Source organism: Lampetra planeri, chromosome 1 (assembly GCF_965212315.1).
Source record: "Lampetra planeri chromosome 1, kcLamPlan1.2.h2, whole genome shotgun sequence".
Taxonomy (NCBI): Eukaryota; Metazoa; Chordata; class Hyperoartia; order Petromyzontiformes; family Petromyzontidae; genus Lampetra; species Lampetra planeri.
Genome location: NC_136107.1, coordinates 10745027 through 10767209, shown reverse-complemented (window position 1 = coordinate 10767209; position 22183 = coordinate 10745027). Strand labels below are relative to the sequence as shown.

At 47.9% G+C, this 22183-nt stretch overlaps 1 protein-coding gene across 2 annotated transcripts in view; it reads right to left on the bottom strand.

The window, feature by feature from the left end:
• The window catches only part of LOC144717676 (fibronectin-like), a 74094-nt gene that overhangs the window by 19844 nt on the left and 32067 nt on the right, over positions 1-22183 (bottom strand). For both annotated transcript variants that reach the window (XM_078593223.1, XM_078593229.1), the window contains 20 exons: positions 21848-22135; positions 21175-21471; positions 20597-20691; positions 20294-20462; positions 19744-19818; positions 19318-19377; positions 18330-18421; positions 16172-16319; positions 14792-14875; positions 14585-14679; positions 13704-13872; positions 12592-12702; positions 10414-10587; positions 9940-10143; positions 9423-9536; positions 8389-8865; positions 6911-7101; positions 4873-4960; positions 2661-2840; positions 1296-1385 (listed from right to left, as the gene is read on the bottom strand). In XM_078593223.1, coding sequence (XP_078449349.1) covers positions 1296-1385; positions 2661-2840; positions 4873-4960; positions 6911-7101; positions 8389-8865; positions 9423-9536; positions 9940-10143; positions 10414-10587; positions 12592-12702; positions 13704-13872; positions 14585-14679; positions 14792-14875; positions 16172-16319; positions 18330-18421; positions 19318-19377; positions 19744-19818; positions 20294-20462; positions 20597-20691; positions 21175-21471; positions 21848-22135 — 3201 coding nt within the window. The remainder of the gene's footprint in view (positions 1-1295; positions 1386-2660; positions 2841-4872; positions 4961-6910; positions 7102-8388; positions 8866-9422; positions 9537-9939; positions 10144-10413; positions 10588-12591; positions 12703-13703; positions 13873-14584; positions 14680-14791; positions 14876-16171; positions 16320-18329; positions 18422-19317; positions 19378-19743; positions 19819-20293; positions 20463-20596; positions 20692-21174; positions 21472-21847; positions 22136-22183) is intronic.

Sequence of the window (22183 nt, the reverse complement as noted above, 5' to 3'; positions counted from 1 at the left end):
GAACTGCTTTTTATGTTTAATTAGTTGTCCTTCCCCCGCACCTCCAATTTGCATGGTTGACTACGTACGGTGTGAAAGAAGTTAAACTTACATGCATATACGTCTCAGCCATTTTTTCTCCTTAGGCTGCCATTCTGTCACCAGTCTCATCTATTAGCTATCATCCTTTCCAGCGGTCTGTCCTGGCCAAACCAACTTGTGTCTATTAACAGTCAATGATATCTCTAATTTGTACTTGCCATCCACGATCTTGCAATCCCATATCTGTGTGTTCTTCTTCTTGTCTCTCAGTGTAATGCAACACATGCATCTCTCCATGCTTATTTGCACAATTTTTCAGTTTTTGTTCCATTATCTTCGTCAGTTTAATTTTTCATATTTCTGATCCATATTTCATTTGGTGCCATGTGCACAAATTGAAAATGCTCTAAACAAACATTTGTATTTTGATTTCCAAAATCAAATTTAGGTTCCAAAATCACTCCATGCTGCTATTGTTCACTACTTTATTTAATAATTTTAATCCTGGCCCACCTTCAATAATTCTGTTGCATTTTCCAGGTGTGTCCCTCCAACAATTATTGCTTTTTGTAGTTTTTTGCGTGTGACTTTTGTAATGATAATTTGTATCACTTCACGTAATTTTCATTGGTAATGATGACTGTGCCTTCAGAAAATATAATATCAGAATAAGAATCTTTATTTATCCTGGAAAAACCCGATGAGCTATGAAGCTCTTTTTCACAGATGTCCAGCAGGGGTGGGTCATAAAGGTAATATGGTTCTCCATTTTTGTTCATGCTTTTATTTCTCCAATCCATTTTTTTTTATATCTTCAAATATTGCTGTGAATCACCTTAGAGCGTATATTTCCTTGACAGACTCCTCTTCTGATTTGTAGTTTATTTCTTCACTCAATCAAAGAAAAGCTATTCCATGCATATAAATTTCTATTTTTTGTAAGGCCTTGTTTTGATTTACATTTATTTATATGAATGTGGTGAGTAGTTGGGTGACTGCCACATTCCCCGATACAACTTTGAATCAACAAAAGTATGTATTTTTCAACACGAGGCAGTGCGCTCCAAAATGTTAATTCAATATAAAATATTTACAACACCAACGTGAATAAAGCATTGGAAAGTATCATAACATGTTTGCCACAGAGAGAGATAGAGAGAACAGATGAACGGAAGCAAGTCCAGTTCTCTTTAGCATCCAGAGAACTCCGAGCCAGACCGAGCCAAAGTGGTGTGACGGAGCTGAGGAACGACGCTGTGGAGATGGAGCCTTACTTGTTGTCACGGTGATGGAGGTTGGCTGGCTTCGGGAGCCTTCTCTCATCGCATAGATGCTGATGCTGTATGTGACGCCAGGGGACAGACCTGATGGAAAATAACAGCCATTCTCAATATTCAAGGAATGGGCAAATTCTACTGGTGGATTCTGGCAGTAAAAAGCAGCATGTGGTCTTGCGGCCAGATTTTCAAAGCGAATTTTGGCTGCCTGGCCGCTGGTGCATTTTAGGAGCTGAGGGCAGTCACGGTGAACGGTGCGAAATATAAATGTTATACACATTTATACTGTACGCGATCTAACCCAAAAAACCTTTATTATGGATAATATTGGTCGCGAAAGTCCATGTGCTAAACAGTGTAATGGGATTTTGGAAAATTCCAGGCAAAATTAATCAAATTTGGAAGGGGAATTTGCAGAGTGAAAATATTATCGTGTATATTATGTGTAAACATTTATAGAATATTAAATGAATTTAAGAATATGGAATTGTATGTTTTATCATGTGGTAGAATGTGTATGAGCTCTGTCAGGTGAAATATTAAAAGTTATCTGTTAATTAACAATGTTTCCATTTCAATTCAGATATCTTCAATTGAAAGCCATATAATTGCATTTTTTATTTGCCTAGTATAATGCTATGTTATATTTTTAGGGTTATGATCATTTAAATAATAAGAGCACAACTCATACAATAGAACATTAAAGACTGCTTGAATATATCTCTATGAATGTGAATGCTTTCATAGCAGATAGAAGTTATTTGAGGGTGCTTTAATATAACTCTACTAGTTGAATACATTTCTTTCAAAGCGAACAGCGGTTGCCGTAATAGGAGGTAAATGGTGGTAAGGGTAACGCACGTGAAATTGAGCACCCTAACATCATGGCCTTATCAACAGGCGCCGTGTGCTGTGAGCACACACACGTCTACGTGTGCAAGGGCATGTGAGTGGGTATGCATGTTGAACTTCTTTCGCGCCATACGTAGCCAACCATGCTAATCAGAGGTGCAGCACACCATTGAATGTGTGTGTGTGTACATGTGGGTGTGGAGCTATGTTACGAATCCAGCAACACGAGTTTGATTCCCACTAACGGCCAACACCAGTGACAATTATCTGAACCTATCCTGGGTCTTCTCTAGGTTGACTCAGCCTCAAACGAGTACCGAGTGTGATGTGAAAACATCGCCACTTGGGAGACAAAGGCGGCCAGGTGTGGTGCTGGCCACCCACCCCCTCACGTGCCGTGCCGGCCTTCATAGGTGCTCGCTAACAGCACTTGCCCCAACCGTCTGTTAAGGCTATACGGGGAATTCTTTGCCTTCGTACTTGCATGAGTGAGCAAGCGAGAGAGCACACCGGTGATTGTGCAGGCACGGAGCAGGGGGCTGAGGAGCCGTTCAGCTGAGCGGCCCTCGTCGGAGAGTGGCGTGGCGATGAGTAGGAATGCGGAGAGACGCACGGCGCGCGAGCGCCATGCCACCAGCACGGTGGAACCCGTCACACTCACGGCTCGCAGCCTGCCCGGTGCGTACAGACCTGCATCAGCAGCAAGAGCACAATCATCATCAGCAGAATCACCGTCATCAGCAGCGGGAGCATCAAGAGCAACATCATCGTCATCAGACCATCAGCAGTAGCAGCATCAACATAATAATCAGCAGCAGCGCTCACACGTGCTCGGAACTACAGTATTCCCTTGTTATTCATGAGGCATACGTTCCGGGGATGCTCGTAAATAGCAAATTTCGCGGATAATGATATTGGTCTACGAATAACGTATGCACAACCACTGCAGATGCTTCTAAAGCTTTGAGAAGCTCTCTCTCATCTCTTTATTGAATTATTTTCTCTCTCATTACTTCATCTAATCGCTTTATCTCTCAACATTTTATCTCACTTGATTAATTTCTCTCTGATGTGATTCACGGTTAGCCAAAATTGCAGGTAACAAGTTTTTGAATAATGATTGTATACTGGACATGAACAAAGCTGCTCATATCCAATGGGTGGACTATGAATGTCTCATGAAATGTAACAATTGAAGCTTACAATTGCAGTCTATTGTATTTTTTTATTAACTCCACTCCACTCAAAGATGCTATTTTATATATATTTTTCTAAATGTGCGTTGAACATTGGATATGTTTGTGTGAAAAATAGCTGCAATTGAATTCATATTATGATGGAAAAACACATCCAACAAGATTATTTTTCAGTGATTTACCGACGCATGTTTAGAATGAATAGTTTTAATTGTCAAAAGAGACATTTTGAAGTCACCAAAATAAATAAAATAAAATCAGAATCTGTTACAACGCCATTATTAATTGTGAGTGCAGAGACTGCCAATAACACCCCGTGATTCTGACAGTCGTAACCAACCCGGCAATGCACTTCAATAAGCCTGCCTCGACAACAGACACTTCTGTTCAGCAAGGCCTTGAGTTATATATAGATTAAGCTGGACCCTTCCAATACGCTTTCCACTCACAAATGTCACTACAAATCGCACCCTCCTTCTGCCACATTCCTTTAGGGGGAACGTAGTGGGCAGAGGTAAAGCTGCAGCCCTGCAATTTCTTGCTCACGCCACTGCTGTTGGAAGGGCCTCCACTACTGTGGAGTTCTAGAGAGCCCTTCTACAGGGATACGTTTGCCTTCACGTTGGCCAAACGTTATGGAAGAGGTGGGAATACCCACAATTTACCTCATCACACGTGACCTGCCGATCGACTACCCGTCAAGTATAAACACAACATACATACACACACACTGCTGAGTGGACGGAAGCAGGGATATTTAATAAATGTGCCCATCGTTGCAACGGAAAGAGCTGGCTTTAAACCACAGAGTGAGTGTTTTTGTTTAGCGTGCCAAGTCCGTGCTGGCAACAAAAGCCCACACTGAATCGGGACCTCATAGGCCATGATAATTAATCTTAACATTGATAATTAATCTTAACATCGTGTGCCGAGGCCTGGGGCCCAAATCGCGTCCAGAAGCAGGGGTCACTCGGCTCTGCCCCTGCAAAGGAAACATTCTGAGAAAGGTTTGGAGAATGCAATCTTAAATTTATAAGTCATGAGGCCCCCTCGGCAGCGAACGCCAAAAAGTGTCCGGGTGGCTCGGAGGTCAGCGTGCCGAGCAGGCACCGCTGATATCCTGGGTTTGAATTCAGGCAGCTGCCTGTGGTTATAACTGTGCTCACGAGTATAGTGAGTTGATAATATCAGCCTAGTCACCAATGACTGCAGAAAAAATATAAAAAATGTGCCTATTCACTGAATTGGGCTAAATTACAGCTATGAAAATAAACATTATTGGTTTGGCTGTCACGTGACAGGCATTACACTCTGCTGCAAGGTGGATTTGCCCCTACTGTGTGAACCAGAGGTCACTTGGATATAATCTGAGGGGTTTTGTCATTTTCACTTCCTCGTATTGTTCTCCAACATGAATGGCTGCACTTCTCTGTGAGAGACTCTTGACATCACACTGATAGCATAATCGTGATAAAATTGGAGAAAAAGACAAAACACAAATCTAATTTCTTCCACTCAGTGCTTACTTGCTTGTGTTTTCTGGAATGCCTGCAGTAACTTGCTGGCCAGGTAGTTCTTCAAGGCATACACGGACACCTCGTACTCGGTCTGAGCCTGGGGAAGGATGTTAGAATTGTTACTCAAAAGCTGCTGTTGCTGCGAGAGCAGGCAAGTCACACTAAGTGTCTGCCTTTCATGTGGATCGTTAGCAACCATCATCATCTCCAACGCAATGTGCAACTCACCAGTTATAACATACATCTAAACATGCTACTTCCAAAACACAGTTAAATATGAATCTGCTTTGAACCAGTGGTATTACATTATCTTTATTTGGAAGAAAGTCAAAACCAAAGCTCCTTGGCTGGTGCTCATTTCCATTGGTGGACCCAAGCCAGGAGTGAATATTCCACATTCCTATGATGGGGGCCAGTTTATCCATAGGGACACCAATGTTGACTTCCTAATAAATAGGTACTCATTTTATAATTGCCAGAGGAATGATGGGTGACACAATTGAAACTAAAAGGTAAAGTACAATGAGGAAATGACCTGCATGAATGTGATAAGTTAACTGTGCCCTCCTCTGCCATCACATATACCTGGGTTAATGGGATTGGCACGAATCTGTAAGAGTTGTAAATTCTGAAACCTTTCCATGGCCATTTCCACGAAGGCAGCGTGTACCCAGTCCAAAGAAGTTACATTTAGATTGTATTCCCTTCAGATAATAAAAAGTGCAGCTTTCCAGTCAACTGGGATCCATCTATACTTCATGTGCATTTAATAAAAGTCCGTCAACTGGTATTGTGTTCACTTTTGATCAGAACACAAAAATATGGTATACAGTGTGTTTTCATATCCATCAAGTTGATGGAAATGGGCCTGAGTTCATGCTTCATGCTTACGTTTAAATAGTATATGCATTTCTGATAGGTCCGGCATTCCCAAAAAAAAAGCAGCTTCTGTTCGATGTTTTTCTACAGGAGAAAGTGGAAATTTTGGAAACGTGTATGCCAGCCCTCGCTGCAAGGGCTACAAAAAAGGTCGTGTGGGGTTGCAAATACTGGCAGGTTGGTAGAGCGCTATGGCTCGCTGCGCTCACAGGCCACGGGCGATGGCGGGGGCAGTGCCTCTAGAACGACGCGTAGTCCCGGGCAAATCAACGCTAAAATGCTGTGATTGAAGCTGCACACCAGCACGCCCTCTTACGAGGACACGCGTGTGTTTGTAATCAAGCGGTGGAATGTACCGTGTTGGTTTGGTGATGGAAAGTGTTTTGCTTTCAAAAGTCATTGCTGCCACTTCTGACCTAGATAGCAACTCTTTGATGTCTACAGAATATTGTTTGGCACGATCCTTCAGGAACTGAATATTGCAGTTCCAAAAACACATGGAATGTAACGTCAGACATGTCGCACAACATACGGTAACAACTCCAATATACATCGAAACTGTATTCTAACTTGTACAAGATGACAGAAGCCCAATGTTCAGCTTTCTGGAGTATTTGGGTTAGCTTTGTTAGAAGGCACATATTAAGGCGACTGTGGTGCATGAGGGGTGGTGTCTCCAGCACTACGTATGGCCACCATTGTCTATCCAGTCTTGATGTTTGTACATTGCTCCAGGTATTCATTTATGGAAGGACAAGGACTGGGTCATATATCACTTGCCACTGATGTTAACCATGGCCGGGAATCAAACTCAGGTCAGTGGGTTTGTTTCCACAGAACAGGAACCACTATGCCACTGCTCCCTAGTGACACACACACACACAGAACCATGATAATAAGAATCAAATCACACTCACTGCACTACAACACTTATGACCAGGGCTTGATTGTAGCCGAGTTTGTTTGGGTCAGCGAGCCAGAAAATATTTCTGCACCCGGCACACTTTATCGAGCATACCTCTCAATGGGTGTGGCTATTAGTCGTGTGCCACCGCCCCAAAATGTGTTCTTAGAGAACAACCTGGAAAACATCCAGTGAGAAATTAAGCCCCGCTTAAGGCATCCCCGATGTCTGCGATGAGAAGTGCCCTGCCAGGCATGGCCTCACCAGGAGCCCATTGATGGTGGTGGTGGTGACTTTGGGGCTCTGGCTCCTCTCCAGCGTGGGGCCTTTGCGGTCGCGCGGCATAAGCACCACGCGGAATCCCGTGAGCTCCACGCCAACAGGCGCCGCCCACGACACCGTGAGGCCGGACGCCGTCACAAAGTGGAACTGCAGGTCCGTGGGTGCGGGGATCGCTGGGGACACGATGCAGGTGGAGAGACTGAACAGAGTGCGCTCGTCTCCAAGGCAAACACGTTAAACACAACGAGGTGTGGCCCTGTGAGTCGCCTAGAAGTCCCACAAACTATTCGAACGCTCATGGTACCGCCGCGTAGTCAAGACACCTGGCCGGTGGCTCAAGAGCCTTGAAATGGACATGTTCATGCACATAGCCAATACCTGCCTGATAGTGGTCCAATCTGAGCAGCCGCCCCGAATTCAATCAATAAACTTAATTTACAACATGGCAACAGACTAAAGTGAAAAGAGCTTAGTGGGCTCAGCTTTGTCACAAATTATTGCACGGAAAATAAATGTAATATCTGATTTCATACTCAAGTAAATCTAGCCAAGTTCATGTATAATGCATATGTAACCAGTGTAGTTGTGTTACTAATAAATGGTGCATATATTCGCACTACTTAAACCTTGTGAATGTTGCTGGGTCGCGGTTGGCTAGGATAAATGAGTGGTACATTAGGCTACACCCTTCGTCAAATACAGGTTCGGCAGGCACGCGATTCAATTGCCAGAGTCACATGACCACTGGACGAGATATATTCCCACAGAAATTAGAAAATAGGGAGACCTGTATCAGGGGGCCAATCGTGACGCCAGTACGTTGATATTACAGATCCGTTGGTGTACCGGTGTGCTGGGAGCCAGACGAATAAACAGATGCCATTTTGGACCCTGGTCGACCTCTCAGAAAGTCCTTGTGGCGCACGTGGCCGGTGTTGGGAGCAATAGCGAGTCGTGTCACAGTTGACAAAGAGGATCATGCAGCAGAACCAAGGAAAACGATGCAGAGTGCTAACAACATTTTTTTTTCATAATTTAATTGATGACCACCCTATGTCCTCGATAACGATCATGGTCAGTAAATATCAAGGTACAGTGGGCACGGGTCACACATACTACACCAGTGTCTTGCGATACTCTTCTTTTTACAGAGCATGAAGGGGACATCGTTTATTGTTGAACAAGGCCACTGAAGAAGAGACACGCAGTGAAGTCACCAGGTTTAGCGACACCATCTTCTGGAACATTCCCTCACGCGATGTGAGGCTCCATTGACTGAAGAAACTCCAGAAATATGTTTCTTTGCCTCAAACTATGCCCCCAATAATAGCACTAATGGGACCAATTTCGGATGGGATGAATATAGGATGGGTGGATATAGGTTTGGGTAAGTGTGCAATACGATGACCACAACAATATAAAAACAAATCCCACAAAAATTAATCTGAAGAGGAAGGTACCTGTGACTTGGCAGCCGGTGAGGGGAATACTCTCGTCTTGGCCGTACGTGGCGTAGACACGCACGGTATACTCCAGGCCGGGCGTTAGCCCTGTGATGTTCGCCTCCTCCACGTCGCCGCTGAAGAGGATGAGGGCGACCCCTTCGGGCACCGCGACGACCTCCGAACCGAGCTCCATTTCCTCTTGCTTCAGGGACGACACCGGCACCACCGAGCGTTCGCCCAGAGCGGCGAGGATGCCGATCTCATTGGATGGACCGCGGGAGCTGGGCGGCCACGCCCGGTCCACGTCGGGCGGCAGAGTGGACGAGGGGCCAACACGCACTCCGGGCGCGTGCGGGAATTCCCGCGTGCCTTCGTTGGAACTCTCGTAGGTGATGCGGTAGCTTGAGACGCGGCCCTCTGGAGGCTCCCACTGCACCAGCACCCAGGTCTCCGCCACTTGCAGGAACTCAAGCCCCCGGGGGCTGTCCACTTCTGGTAGGGGGGCATAGCAAGGTGGGGTGGGGGGGGGCACGTGTCTCTGCGGATTCGTTCTGATCAACCTCGCAGCTGTTTGCACTTTGACGCCGATGTCTTTGGCCGTGGCTCTGCGCTGTAAGCATTGTGATGTTCAAGGCATGAGCTGACAGCTTCTGAATATAGGAGTGGATAACGTTGGCAATACTCAAAAAAAATTGCCAAAATACACTAAATAATACCTTGCTTGAAAAAGAGTAAATAAATAACGATATGTATAGTTGTTCGTTAGATTAAAGGCCTCCCCACTCAACGTCATTCATGGGGGTTGTTTAACCATACTTTACTACATTGGTCAATACAGGCTAGTGAAGAGAGACCCCTGGACCAGTTCAGATATGATGAGCCACTTATGTCACCCATGGCAGGGAATTGAACGTGGGTAACGGGTTCATAGTGCATTCACTGTGTCACTGCTCCACCCCCAAAAAAACTAAAAGTCTCAATTTGGCTGGATAAAACAATCAAATGATATAACAATTTCTGATAATAAATGTTAAACGAGGCAGACTTACTGGTGGTGAATGTGAGTGTAGTGGGCTCGCTGTCCTGGTTGTGTCTCCTGGCACAGACGCTTATGACATACTCCACAGTGGGCACGAGCTTCGTGATCGTCACGTCAGTCTCACCTGGATGAATGGCAAACGTCGAGGGCAGGGCCCATCAGAGGACAATTTCGCTCACGCACAGAATCCAGTCAGCAACCGGGGACAAACAGATCATTTTATAAAAACTACTTTTAAGAGAAGAAAATAACCCCAAGGCACTGAGACAATAAATAAGCGCACCACATGGGAATCGCTTTATACTGTAGATCTCAAGTAAAGTAAACAGCAGTTACTTTGACAAACGTCAGCGGGAGTGAACAGTAAGCAATGCAGTGGATTTTATATTTATTGCCGTGTTTTTATTGATGCAAGTGGAGTAATTGCCATTTATTTTCAGCGAATGCCCAGTGCGGCGAGCACCATCCACTCCTCACACGCGCGGATGCATTCCCACCACCGAGACGGGGTGGGGGGGGTTTCTCACCACGGGAGAGGTCCATGGAAATGGGTTCCCCGACTCCGTGCTGCTGCTCGATGGAGCTCACAGCTCCATCATTCCCAGCCGGGTGCGTTGTCGGGGTGCACGTGAGAAGGTAGCCTAAGATGGGGGCGCGGCATGGGTTCCAGCGCACGCGGATGCTGGACTCAGTTAGATCCAGTATCTGCATGTCCGACGGTTGGTCCACACCTGGGCAGACATGGGCAGTGAGCATGGGTCGCGGACACCCCTAAGACACTGGTCTTACGTACACAAATAAACACAAAGATCACCCTATAGGCTTTAACAGACTGTTGGGGAAAGTGCTGTTAGCGAAAGCCAGAACGGTAAACAACGGGGTGTGTGACCAGCACCATGCCCGACTGCCTTTGTCTCCCAAAAGTCTCTGACATACTGACATATACACACACACGCATACACCTGCAGAATTACACACGCAGTGATGGAGGAGGCAGCTACCAAGGTAGTGGACGATGTAGACGGGCTGGGAGGACAGCATAGGCCCCCCTTGCTGCTGCTGCCCATAGGTGGCACGGATGCTCACGTTGTACTCCTGCGCCGTGGCCAGGCCCTGTAGCGTTGCTCTGCTGCTGGAGCCCGGAACGAGCAGCTCCCGCACCTCCTCTCTGCCACCTGGCGGAGAGGACCACAGCCGATGAGGCGGCGGGGAGAAGGACGAAGGAGACGAAAGGGATGAGGGGAGCAAGAAGGATGGACATTTAACAACAGGTGACACTCCTGAGAATGACCCTGTGCCCACATAAGCACAGCTCAAAAGTAGAACCCATGAGCATGAAAACCTGATTTTAAGCGCCACGTTTTATTACCCTGCTAATTATGAATACAGTACTGATTTTTACACCCAAGCAATATGATTGTCTATTAAGCCTAAATGAGGGGTGGAGGGGGCAAGTGCTGAGTGAGAGTCTGTTCAGGCTGGTACAGCACTCCAGGTGCCACACAAATCCAGATGCCTGCTTTATCTCCCCTGTCTTAATGATGATGAATAGACCACACCAACAACTTAATTAAAGCTGAGTTGACTCAGAAGAGGATTAAGCCACATTCAGATACCACTTTCCCACTGGTGCTGTGCATGGCTAGGAATTTAATCCAAGTCGCTGGGATTTCAGTGTAGCGTGAGAACCATTAAAGTATCATTGCCTTGTTTCTCATGTATGTATGTATGTGTAGTGTCTTCAAAAATTACTCACACCGACATGTTGTAACAAGTCACCTGCTTACACTTTATTTCACCCGTTCTTGCGCCAGTTATAGGCACTCCTATAACTATCTGTACGGTCACATATACTTGAATTCTCCCCGCTCTTATCTATTGTGCACCTCACTTACCCTGCACTCAGCAACTCTGCTCTCAGCGACTCCGCACACAGCAGCCCCACACTCAGTGACTGCACACAGCAACTTCGCACTCAGCGACTCTGCATCTCCACCGCTGCTCTCACCGACGCTCCCTCAGACCCGCTCACCCGTCTGTCCCGGGCGGGGGGTTCAGCTAACACCCGCCCGGCGACTGCGTGCGGTTTGAGGTCCCGCTGACGGCTGGAGTGGCAGGGGCGAGATGTCTTCACTCTTGGTTCCCGGGCAACAACCCCCCTCCGCTTACGCACACTCCCCTTATATATCCTCCCTCATTCCGAGTCCTCACGTCCTCATGTGCTCTCTCTCAAGCTGGCGCCATTTGTCCCATTAATCCCTTATCATCACCCCCCATCTCCCGTCTCTTTGACGCCAACCTCCGGTCACAGCCTACCCTCCTGTTCGACCACGGTTGCACCCGCTTCTCCCCTTAATTACTGGCCGTTTGTCGGTGCAAACCTCATTTTGCAATGCACGCACCTGTTCGTCCTCAGTTGCACCCGCTTAACAGCGTGCACCGCGTATATCTCTCCTCTACAAATGTATGTTGAAACCTCTTTTACACCATACATAGCCAACAGTACTAATCGCAAATGGCAACTCGCTTATACATATCCGCAAACGAACACTTGCTGTTCTCTGTTCAGCACTTAATGTGCATTGGAGTAGTGCTTCTTAACAATCATCTTGGCAACCCCAGGCCCACCTTTTCGTGACCACCAATCTCTTCGATTCAAAATATTAATTAAGACACTGCACACTGCATGCACCCAATGATTGGTAATCACAGAAATCTGTGATGTGGAGGGAGGGGTCACGTGGACAACAGTTACTAAACTAAACTTTTTATTTTACCAGGTAAGGTCTACTGAGCTATATAACTCTTTTTCAGAAGTGACCTGGCCATGAATAATTGCTCAACGAAGTGGCTTATGTGGAAATGTATAGCACCCAAATACTCTGAAGGCAGTTTGATTCTAAATGTGGAGAAAAAAACTGGAGGACCCGCAGATAATCCATGCGACCACAGGAAGAACATACAAACTCCAAATATACAGGCATAAGTGTTCGGATCGAACCCACGATCTCCTGCATACCAGGCGAGGTAGTTAAAATTTCGCTACTGTGGCTCCCTGAGTTGAGAAACACCACATTTAGAGGGATCCAGATTTACACATTTCTGACACAGTGATAACTTTACAAGGCTGAGCCCGACTCTCATGTCTGTGACGCTGCCACAACGCGAGCGCTACTCACTCAGAGGCGTGCACGTCACGGTGTAGTGGTCAACGGGGGCCGAGGGCTGGTACCAGGTCAGGGTGAGGCTGGAGGGCGACTCCCCGGCGACCTCCAGGCTTAACGGAGACACTGTGACGATAGCGCAGGGAGAACATTACAGGGCATCGTGTTCATAAGTCATTCAAAATATACCTATAACCTTAGCCTGATAGCGGTATAGGTGTATTTTTTATCATCATGTGTTTGGTGAAGTGTTTTCAGCCTGTGCATTGAAGAGTATGCGGTCACATTTAGACGCAATAGCAATCCTAATTATATAACATTGATTGTACTACATAGAGTAGTGACACACTCAAGAAAATGTGAGCAACAAGGTGGCTGGGTGGCTCAGAGGTCAGAGCTCTTAGATGGCACCATAAAGGTCTTGAGTTCCAATCTGGGTTTTGGCCCCTGTATTTACACCTGGCTCTCAGGTGTAGTAAGTAGATGGAATCAGCCCGCCCATCAATAGATGTTGTTGTTTTTTATCTTCATAGCATTATTCTAGTTCTTATTTTGAAATATTTTTTTATCAAGTCTATTAAAGGGATTTCACAAGATGTTAAGTGGCATAATTCAGGGAAGTTCTCCAACATAAAGTGGTGCACATCTCACAGAGCGATCTGTGGGCATTCTTCCCTTCAAGACGCCGACAAAGCAACCAGAAATGCGCTCTGTGCTCCACAGGAGTGCACAAACACATTATGTCGCACTTATTACAAAGCTCTTGCCACAAATGAACCACAATACCTTTCTGATGTCGTCAGGAGGAATAAACCATCACGCCTACTCTCGTCATCCTCGCAGCAGCTTTTGGCTAGCCATCGAACAAAGATGGTCACCACATCGCGCGCTTTCAGATGCGCGTCTGCGGTCGTCTGGAATGCTCTTCCTTCCGATATTAGTAAGACACTTGAGCAATGCACTTTTAAATCTAGATTGAAAATGTATTTCTTTAAAACTGCTTTCAATGTTTAGTTTTTTGTCCTTCCTCCGCACCTCCAATTACCACGGTTGGTTACGTACGGTGCAAAAGAAGTTCAACATACATACAGCCCTAACGATTGCCGCCCGGCAGCGATGCGACTCACGTGTGGTGACACGTTTGACGACGGGGGTTCCCCGCTGGACGCCGTGGAGCAGGATGATGATGGTGAGCATGTACTCCACACCGGGGGATAGCTCAGGCAGCAGCAGCTCCCCCGAATCGGAGCTCAGCTCGAGGGGGTCCGTGCTCCCCTCGCTTGGCACCAGCAGCACCTGTACAGTTCCACGACAAATTAGCATGCTCCGGATTATAAAACGTTACAGTTTACAAAGCGCGGCATGGACAGGGGTGAGCAACCAATTAGACGGCGTGGGCTCTGTAAACGAATCTTGTTTGCTGCGGCGGTGAATTCTCATGTGTGTTGAACTTTTTTCGAAACGTACGTAGCCAACCGCGGAGGTGTGGAGGAAGGACGACAAACTAAAAACAAAGTAGTTCTAATCTCGTCAGAACGAATTATGATGATTTAGTAAAATATACAAACAAAGCGCGCCATTCGTAAATTCAGGGCGTGTGATTGCCATGTGCCTGCGTATATGACTGTCGTGAGCTCGCATCTCAACAAAACAGACCCTTTGTTTATAACAGAAGACCTGGTTAAACACAAGAATGAAAACCATGCAGATAAAAATAGACAAAACTCCACCATTGACAACAATAAAAAAGGAATAAGAACACAATTATAGAAGTAAAAATGTCTGGCGGCCTTAAGACAGTGGTTGAAATTCCACATTTCTAATTGCTAGGAGCAGTCCCACTGGGAATGATAAAATAGTGGTCCTCATTTTATCATTCCCAGAGGGATGTTTGGCTATGTCGTCAACCCTTGACCGAGATTTGAACTCGCGGACTGCCAATAGTGATTCGAGTGCTCGAAGCACAGTGTCAGCCAGACAGATGATGGAGGTTTAACTGCGACATCACCTTGATAACCAGCCCAGGAAATGAGTTCCACGAGATTGTGATGGACGTCTCTGTCGTGTGAACCTTGAAGTCCGGGTCGTGTTTCAGCTGCACCTCTGTGAAACAGGAAGAGGTCGAAAATTAAAACAAGGAGGTGTACGAGGATGGCTGGCACACCTCCAACTCAAGTAGCTGCCCGCGAGTCCTGGAGCGTGCGTGCGGGCTTGCCTGGCATATTTGCGGTGAAGGTCGGAGGGACGCTGTTAAACCACTTGGCAAAGTCCTCGTCCAACGCTGCTTGATGTATTGAATCTGCCACAAGAAAGTTCTGATGTTGGTTTTACAAAACAACAATCGCCAATTATAACATGGGAATAACAGAAACTGGGTGTGGCGGTGCAACGCCCGTGACTCAGACACTTAGAGAGCCGATTGGCTCTGTGTGAGACAGCCACCAGCACGGCGAGTGAGGTGCTTACAAAACCGCAAACAGACTGGTAGCAAGTTTTAGTATTGTCCTCCTGTCCTTTTAGTTTTCTCCAGTTTCTTCTCACACACATACTTAAAATAGGAATTGGGTAACCTTCCTAAGCAGGACCCTCCTGAAGAAGGACTTTGAGGTTTTCCTGGGAAAATAAATAATCATAAATGTTACTGATTTCATGTTTTTTATTATATACTAGCTTTACTAGCCGGCTTCGCCCGGGACTTGGATTCTTGTCTTGGATTAATACATGGCCTACGTGGAGGGTTGGGGGGGGGATGCGTGACGTCGGCAGGCACACTGTGTAACGTTACCGCATGCGAGTGACATCACAGATGTGACATCACAGATGTGACGTCACCGCTCACTTGTGCAATATATATACATTATTGCGCCCCCCCCAAATAGAAACGTCTATTTTTATACTTTTTGCATTGTGTACAGTCTGGAAACTACCCGTATGCCAAATTTCAAGTTTGTTGCATGTTGGAAAGTAAACATTTCGAACAGACACAAATATTAACAAATTTCCCTTTTATATCTTTAGCATTTGTTCTAATATGAAGACATCTCAAATGTAATTGCAAAAGTATACTTTCTCACAAGAACAGGACACAGTCCATAGGCACATGAATGGACGACCTAATTCATTAAACACGACATCTGCAATTTCCCATGTGACACAGTTGTTTTTGTTCTGATTTCTATTCACTTCCTGGCTGTACTTTATTGCATTTGTTTAACTTTTGTCAATTTGATGATCCAGGTCACTCTTGCAATCGAGAAGAAACCCTGGTCTCCTTTTGAGATCTCAACTGGTTGAACAAAACAACCTCGAAACTCGAACCCACTACACGCATCGATTCACGTGCCACTCGCCCTCAAACGGCGACGTCACCGGCTGTGCTCGCGGACCCTGACCACGCCGCGGTGTGCCAGCGGAAGCTGCGCCGAGGTGGGCGATGCACTCGAGCCTGGCTCCCCTTCCTAGGAAACCGCACAACTCACGCCCAGGCGCCCACATCGCACGGACGAGCGCCCAGTGGTCTGCATGCCCGACGCAGCTGATACCACCGCTGCCGCCTGGCACCGCACGGCAACCCGGCGCCTTGGCGATGGCTCACGAGTTTTGACGCGCGTCTCGACGGGGGGTCCCCGCTGGACGCCGTGGAGCAGGACGACAATGGTGAGCGTGTACTCCACGCCGGGGGACAGGCCCGAAAGCAGTAGCTCCCCTGAGTCGGAGGTGAACTCCTTGTCCAACAGCCGCACCTAGACTCGGCAAAAGATTGAGGGGCAACACGGACGACCGTTGGCTCCGGTTACTGAGTCAGGTCTGCACGGCCATCCTCCACGAGGCCGCGCTGGCACTGGATTTTCTTTTTCCAGGTATGGATGTGCACACCTGTAACCTGGTGGGCTTAGCAAAGCATACAAAACACGCGGATGAGAATACGAAATTGAAGGTTACCACCTGCAGATGGCAGCACAACAAGTAGGTTTTCATTTATTTGTTTGAAATTTGAGCACGATCTGATTTTCTGTACGAGTTTTCTCTGTGCGCTCTGGTTTCCTCCCAAATGCAAAATTACTCAAAAAAATGGCAGACAAACATCCCAGGCAAGAACCCTTCTTAAAAAAGAGTCTTGAGACTCAATGGGACATTCCTATAATATAAAATGGGCTACTGGCTTCAAAGTATTAAATTAAAAAAATAGCACAATGCACCCATTTTACATAATGAATAGCTACATATAGACAAATCTCAGCCGGCGTTCGACACTTCACGTGGCATTAAAGTGCACATAGCCTGATATAAGTGTAGTAGAGTTACCCACTCGATATTCACAAACTCGGAGAGCAAATCGTTAACAAGGTTTTCCCGCTCAAACTAACGGTCAGGGTCTCACAAGCTGTGAGAGCTGACCGTAAACAAGGTTTTCCCGCGTGACCAAACGGTCAGGGTCAGATAGGGTGAATTGGGATCGAAAAGCATATTGGGAACGACCAATCACAGGGTTCCACAAGGTGGCCGGGGATTGGACAACCCGGCCACGAACAAGTATAAAGCCAGAGCGCTGAGAGCTCTCGGGGAGTTGGACTACACGAAGACCCAAGACGGCGGAAGAAGCCTAGGACCCTGGACCAAGCCCTCCAGCCCTTATCAGGGCTAGGGTTCAGAGTAACCAGTGGTCGGGAGACATCTCCCTAGGTCCAGTCAGAGGACACTGAAAGAGCGGGATATTAAGTAGCCTGTAGGGTACGGGGGCTTGTACGTTCTGAGTGTAACGGGTGAGGGGACCGTATACCCCTCAGTGCATAGGGACTGTGTTAATGTAATAACAGCCATAGAGGGTTCACGTGGGGATTGGCTTGCCGGTCCTGCTTGTAGCCAATAAGGGTTGAGATAGGGACCATGGCCCATGCGTCATCACGACAGGTCATCAGGAGTGATTGGCCTAGCCATTCGGGGCCCCAGCCAATGGGGAGCCGGATGAGGGGCGTGGTCCCGGGATTGACAGGGAACCATCGAGAATGGTCGAAGCTGTCCATGTACGATTGGCTGGGGGAACCACGTGATGAAGGGATTAAGAGCGAGTGGAGGGGAACGATCGTGAGCAGACTGGAACTGACGAGAGCAGGGTCACGCGCGGACGGGGGCTGGGGTTGCCACGTGCGCGGTGGGGACTTAGTGCGTGGTCTGTCCTCTCTCCGTTGTCTGCCAGCAACGGAGAGTGAGTGAGCAAAGTGTATTGTGGAGTGGAAATAAAAGGACCGATTCCGAAGCCGTCTCTGGAAGGATTATTACATTAATAAGACGAATAAAAGTGTGTGCTACAAAAGACGTTGAAGAGTCCGTCTGTTCAACACTACACAAGCACCATGGTGATGTTACCGCCACTTTGTGGCGAATGGCGGTTTTTGTTGTGTGTAGGTGTGTGTGTGTGCATGCGTAGGTGTGTATGTGTGCATGTGTAGGTGTGTGCATGTGTAGGTGTGTGTGTGCATGTGTAGGTGTGTGTGTGTGGCACAGTAGGGGGCACAGGTGGTGCATCAGCCAGTAAGTCGCACCATGGCACCTGGGTCTGCACCGTGACCTCCTGCCAGCGGGCGTTCGACACTTCATGTGGCCTCAAGGTGCACATGGCCTGGCACAAGCGTCGTGGTGACGTCACCGCCACGTAGTGGCGAATGGCGGTTGTTGTTGTGTGCATGTGTAGGTGTGTGCGTGTGTAGGTTCAGTATTTCTGATGCGGCGAGCGCCCACAGCGTGTGCTATACCTTGATGCTCAGCCCCGGCACCGTTCTCCATCTGAAGACGATGCTCGACAACGTCGCTTCAATGTCAAACGTGACATTCAAGCTGGTCGCATCTGTGGGACGGGAGTAGAGGAGAGTTTCAGGTTTTCGCACAGACTGTGTGTGTAATTTGTCTATCTGGCCAGGTGCTACTATGGCAGAGGACACAAATCACGACTGTAAAGTTGCGAGTTAAAATTTTGTTTGGGAATACACGAGCCCATCATCCTTCTGCGGTCAGTAAAATTGACACTGATTACCAAGAAGTCGGTGGTGCTTGTGCCAGAGTATAGAAAGATCGGCCCACACTGTGGAAAATTTGAATCGTTATCATTGGCTCAGGGCTGCCAACAAAGAGGAGTGTAAACCACTGCTTTTCTCTGAGCCTGGTGACAGTTTCAATTGCTATATCATGGTTGTGACTGCGTTTAAGGATTAAAATGTCATTGCTAAACGCAAGGACTGTAAGTGTGAATGTAGGATGGGACTTATAATCCCTGCATGTGCAGTTCTAGATTTCTCTGATATACTTTTTGCCTATTAATATACTCACATCTTGAACGAACTCTTGATTCACATCTTTTTCTAAACCATAAATAGTAATATCTCTAGAATAGTCATCAATAAAAAAAAATTGGCAGCCCTTTGACAATCCACTGCTGGGCATTAAGGCCTTCCTATGCTCTCTCAGTCAAGGTATTTTTGCCATACTTCACAACTATGGCCAGTGTGGGTTGGTTGGATGGTTGGCTATGTATGGTGCAAAACAAGGTCTACATACATACATGGGGTACTTAGTATCGGTACAGATAAAACTTGCCACTGATTTTAGCCTTGGCTGGCAATCAAACTCGGGAAATCTGTTTCATAGCGCCGCGCGCAATCCACTGTGCCACCACTCCACTCCCACACCGTCCAGGGTGATGAACACTGGTGATGGATTAGTCTGAGTCAGAAGGTGCGTCCTCACATGCTGTCGGTGGCTTCTTGGTGGAAATGACGAACTGAGCGTTGACTTGCCGGATGAAATCTTGAGACAGACCACAGAGGACGACTCAGTTGGGGCAACCTCTTAAAATGCGTGCGAGCTCCTCTGTGTTACCGTCACAGAGTACTACACCAATGCGGCATGTAAATAATTATCAGTAAATGTACTTGTTAATATATGCACACACACAACACACATGAAGACCCTTGTGCTCACGAACAGCGATGCACGCACTTTGGTACAGCGCATGCATCCAAACACAGGCGCACATTCACATTATGCAGCAAGTGTACACGTGCGCCCCGCGCGAGCAAGCGTATTGAATAGCCGTGATTAAAGAGGCACTTGGTGGGTGGGGGCGTAGAAAACGACGGCACGAGCTCGATGCGATCGTCTCATGGGACCCACCTGCGGTGACGTGCCTGTAAAGCGACGGCGCCGTCGGGAAGGCGAGGCTCTCAGGCTCGCGTTCGGAGAGCGGAACTACGGAAATAAATAAAAACACCCGGACGGTCGGAGAAGGAGACCCTGCGTGCAAACGCCGAGGAACCGAGCTGCACGGTGCAATACCTCACAGATTCACATTACTACACACGCAGTGTGTAAATAAGCGTACATACCCGAGCTCATTAATGCACACACGATACACATGGAGTTCCCGGTACACATATACATCAATGCACAATTTCTTTGCATTAAAACGCGTGCACATGAATACACAACGCAGCAAGCGTGCACACACAGGCATGCACGTGTTGTTGCTGGTCCAACAATGGGATATATGCCAGGGATCCATCTCCCATAAAATAATGAAACACCCTGGAAAAAATTATTCCAAAACTATGGCGTTCAACCGAGTATTTTCAGACCCGGCCATCTTCAACTCAGCTACAGAACACGGAGATGAGAAGCGTATGCGAGCTGACTCTTTGTGAATGCGCGCGACGATGCGACTCACGCGTGGCAATGTGTTTGACGATGGGGGGTCCTCGCTGGGCACCGTGGAGCAGGATGATGATGGTGAGCGTGTACTCCGTGTCGGGGGTCAGGTCTGGCAGCAGCAGCTCTCCCGAGACGGAGCTCAGTTCGCGGGGGCCTCCGTCCTCCTCGCTGGGCACCAGCAGCACCTGCGGCCACAAGAAGCCAATGATTAAAAATGCAAGGCGCCAGGACCGCCACGTAATGTGGGTCATATTTCAGGTTCATGCGTTGAGATGTTGAATGAGAAGAATGTGATTTGGCGAGAAGATTTGACGAGGACCTTAATCTCTAGGCCAGGCCACCAGTCCCAGGAGATGTTGATCGTCGTCTCGTTCACCTCAATTCGGAACTCTGGCAGAAAATTGGTAGCTGCCACTGCAGACATAAACAGCGGGATGCGTTGGATTATGGGTGTGCGATACAACTTTGTGAGAAAAATTCAAGATCACAGGTGCCAAACACAGCTTCACTTCTCATTTCAGCCAATTCCTTTTAAGACGTGAAAAAACGTAACTTTTTTTTTTAAGAGAACACCTGAAAGTAACTGTTGTCCTATAAAACATTAGCGAGTAACCTTCATGCGATCAAGGGGTTCTCTCACAACAAATACTCGTCTCCCACTCAAACATGAACGTACGTGTTTCTCATGCATTCCTACAAACGTTCCTATAACGAATGACAAGGAGGATGAGAATGACAACGATGACAATTGACAACACAACACCTGTGCACAGCGGTGACTTGTAGCAAAGAATTCAAGAAGGCGAGACGCCACCGCTGGCAGTGGAGCCGCCAGTGCTAGCAGAGCCCCCAGCGGTGCCCCCAATGCCACAGAACTGCTCCCCCCAGGAGACTCACACGTGTCGATGGAGAGGGAGGCCGGTGGCCCGTGCTCCCGGCCCCGCACGGCCGTCACCGTGATGACGTAGCGCTGCCCTGGCTGCAGGCCCTCGAGCCGGTGGCTGCTGGTGTCCGCGGGCAGCTCCTCCTCCTCCCGGTGCCTGGCGGCGCCGCCCTCATCCTCCTCGCCTCCCGCCGCCGGGAGGCAGCGTACGCGGTACCCCGAGATGGGGCCTCCGGGCGGGGGCAGCCACTCGGCCCTGAGCGCCGTCTCCTCCACGTCCGTCACGCGCAGCTCGCGCGGCGCCGCCAGCTCTGCGTGGGGAAATTAGTTCACAGCATCGCGGTCGTGGATAGACCATCATTTCTATTCTGTGTGTGCATTCTTATGAGGATTCAACTCTTGTTTGTTGTTATGACTTTCTGATCCTCCCCTACTGGACATCTGTGAAAAAGAGCTTTCGAGCTCATCGGATTCCTTCCGGATAAATGAAGATTCTGATTCTGTTTGCTCCATTTCGTGTCCTCCAGAAAGTAGACGGCCCTAATAAAATGCACACGTTTGAAAATATATCATTCAAAAACTACATAGACTAGAAACCTGCAGCGTCATTACTTAGTCTGTGGTGCGCTGGTGTACACCACCACCACCTCAGCCACCGTCGCCACAGCCACCACCACCATGACTCACGTTGGGGTCGCCCCTCGGTGCGAGTTTGCCCCATGAGCGGGAGGCTCTCCTCGCGGCCATCCACGGAGATCACGCGCACCACGTAGTCCGTGCCGGGCTCCAGGTCGTGCAGCTTCAGCTGCGTCCGATCACCAGTCACCAGCCGCTCGTTGGCGTAGCCCGGAGCGCCGCCCTCGGGCCCGTACCTCACCCGGTAGCCCGTTATGGCGGCACGCGGCGGCTGCCACGTGACCGTGAGCGATGAGTCCGTCACGTCCAAGAATTCTAGCTGTGTTGGAGAGTCGATGGCTGGATGGCGAGAGCGTGACATCGTGCCGAAATGCAGTGAATGTTTTG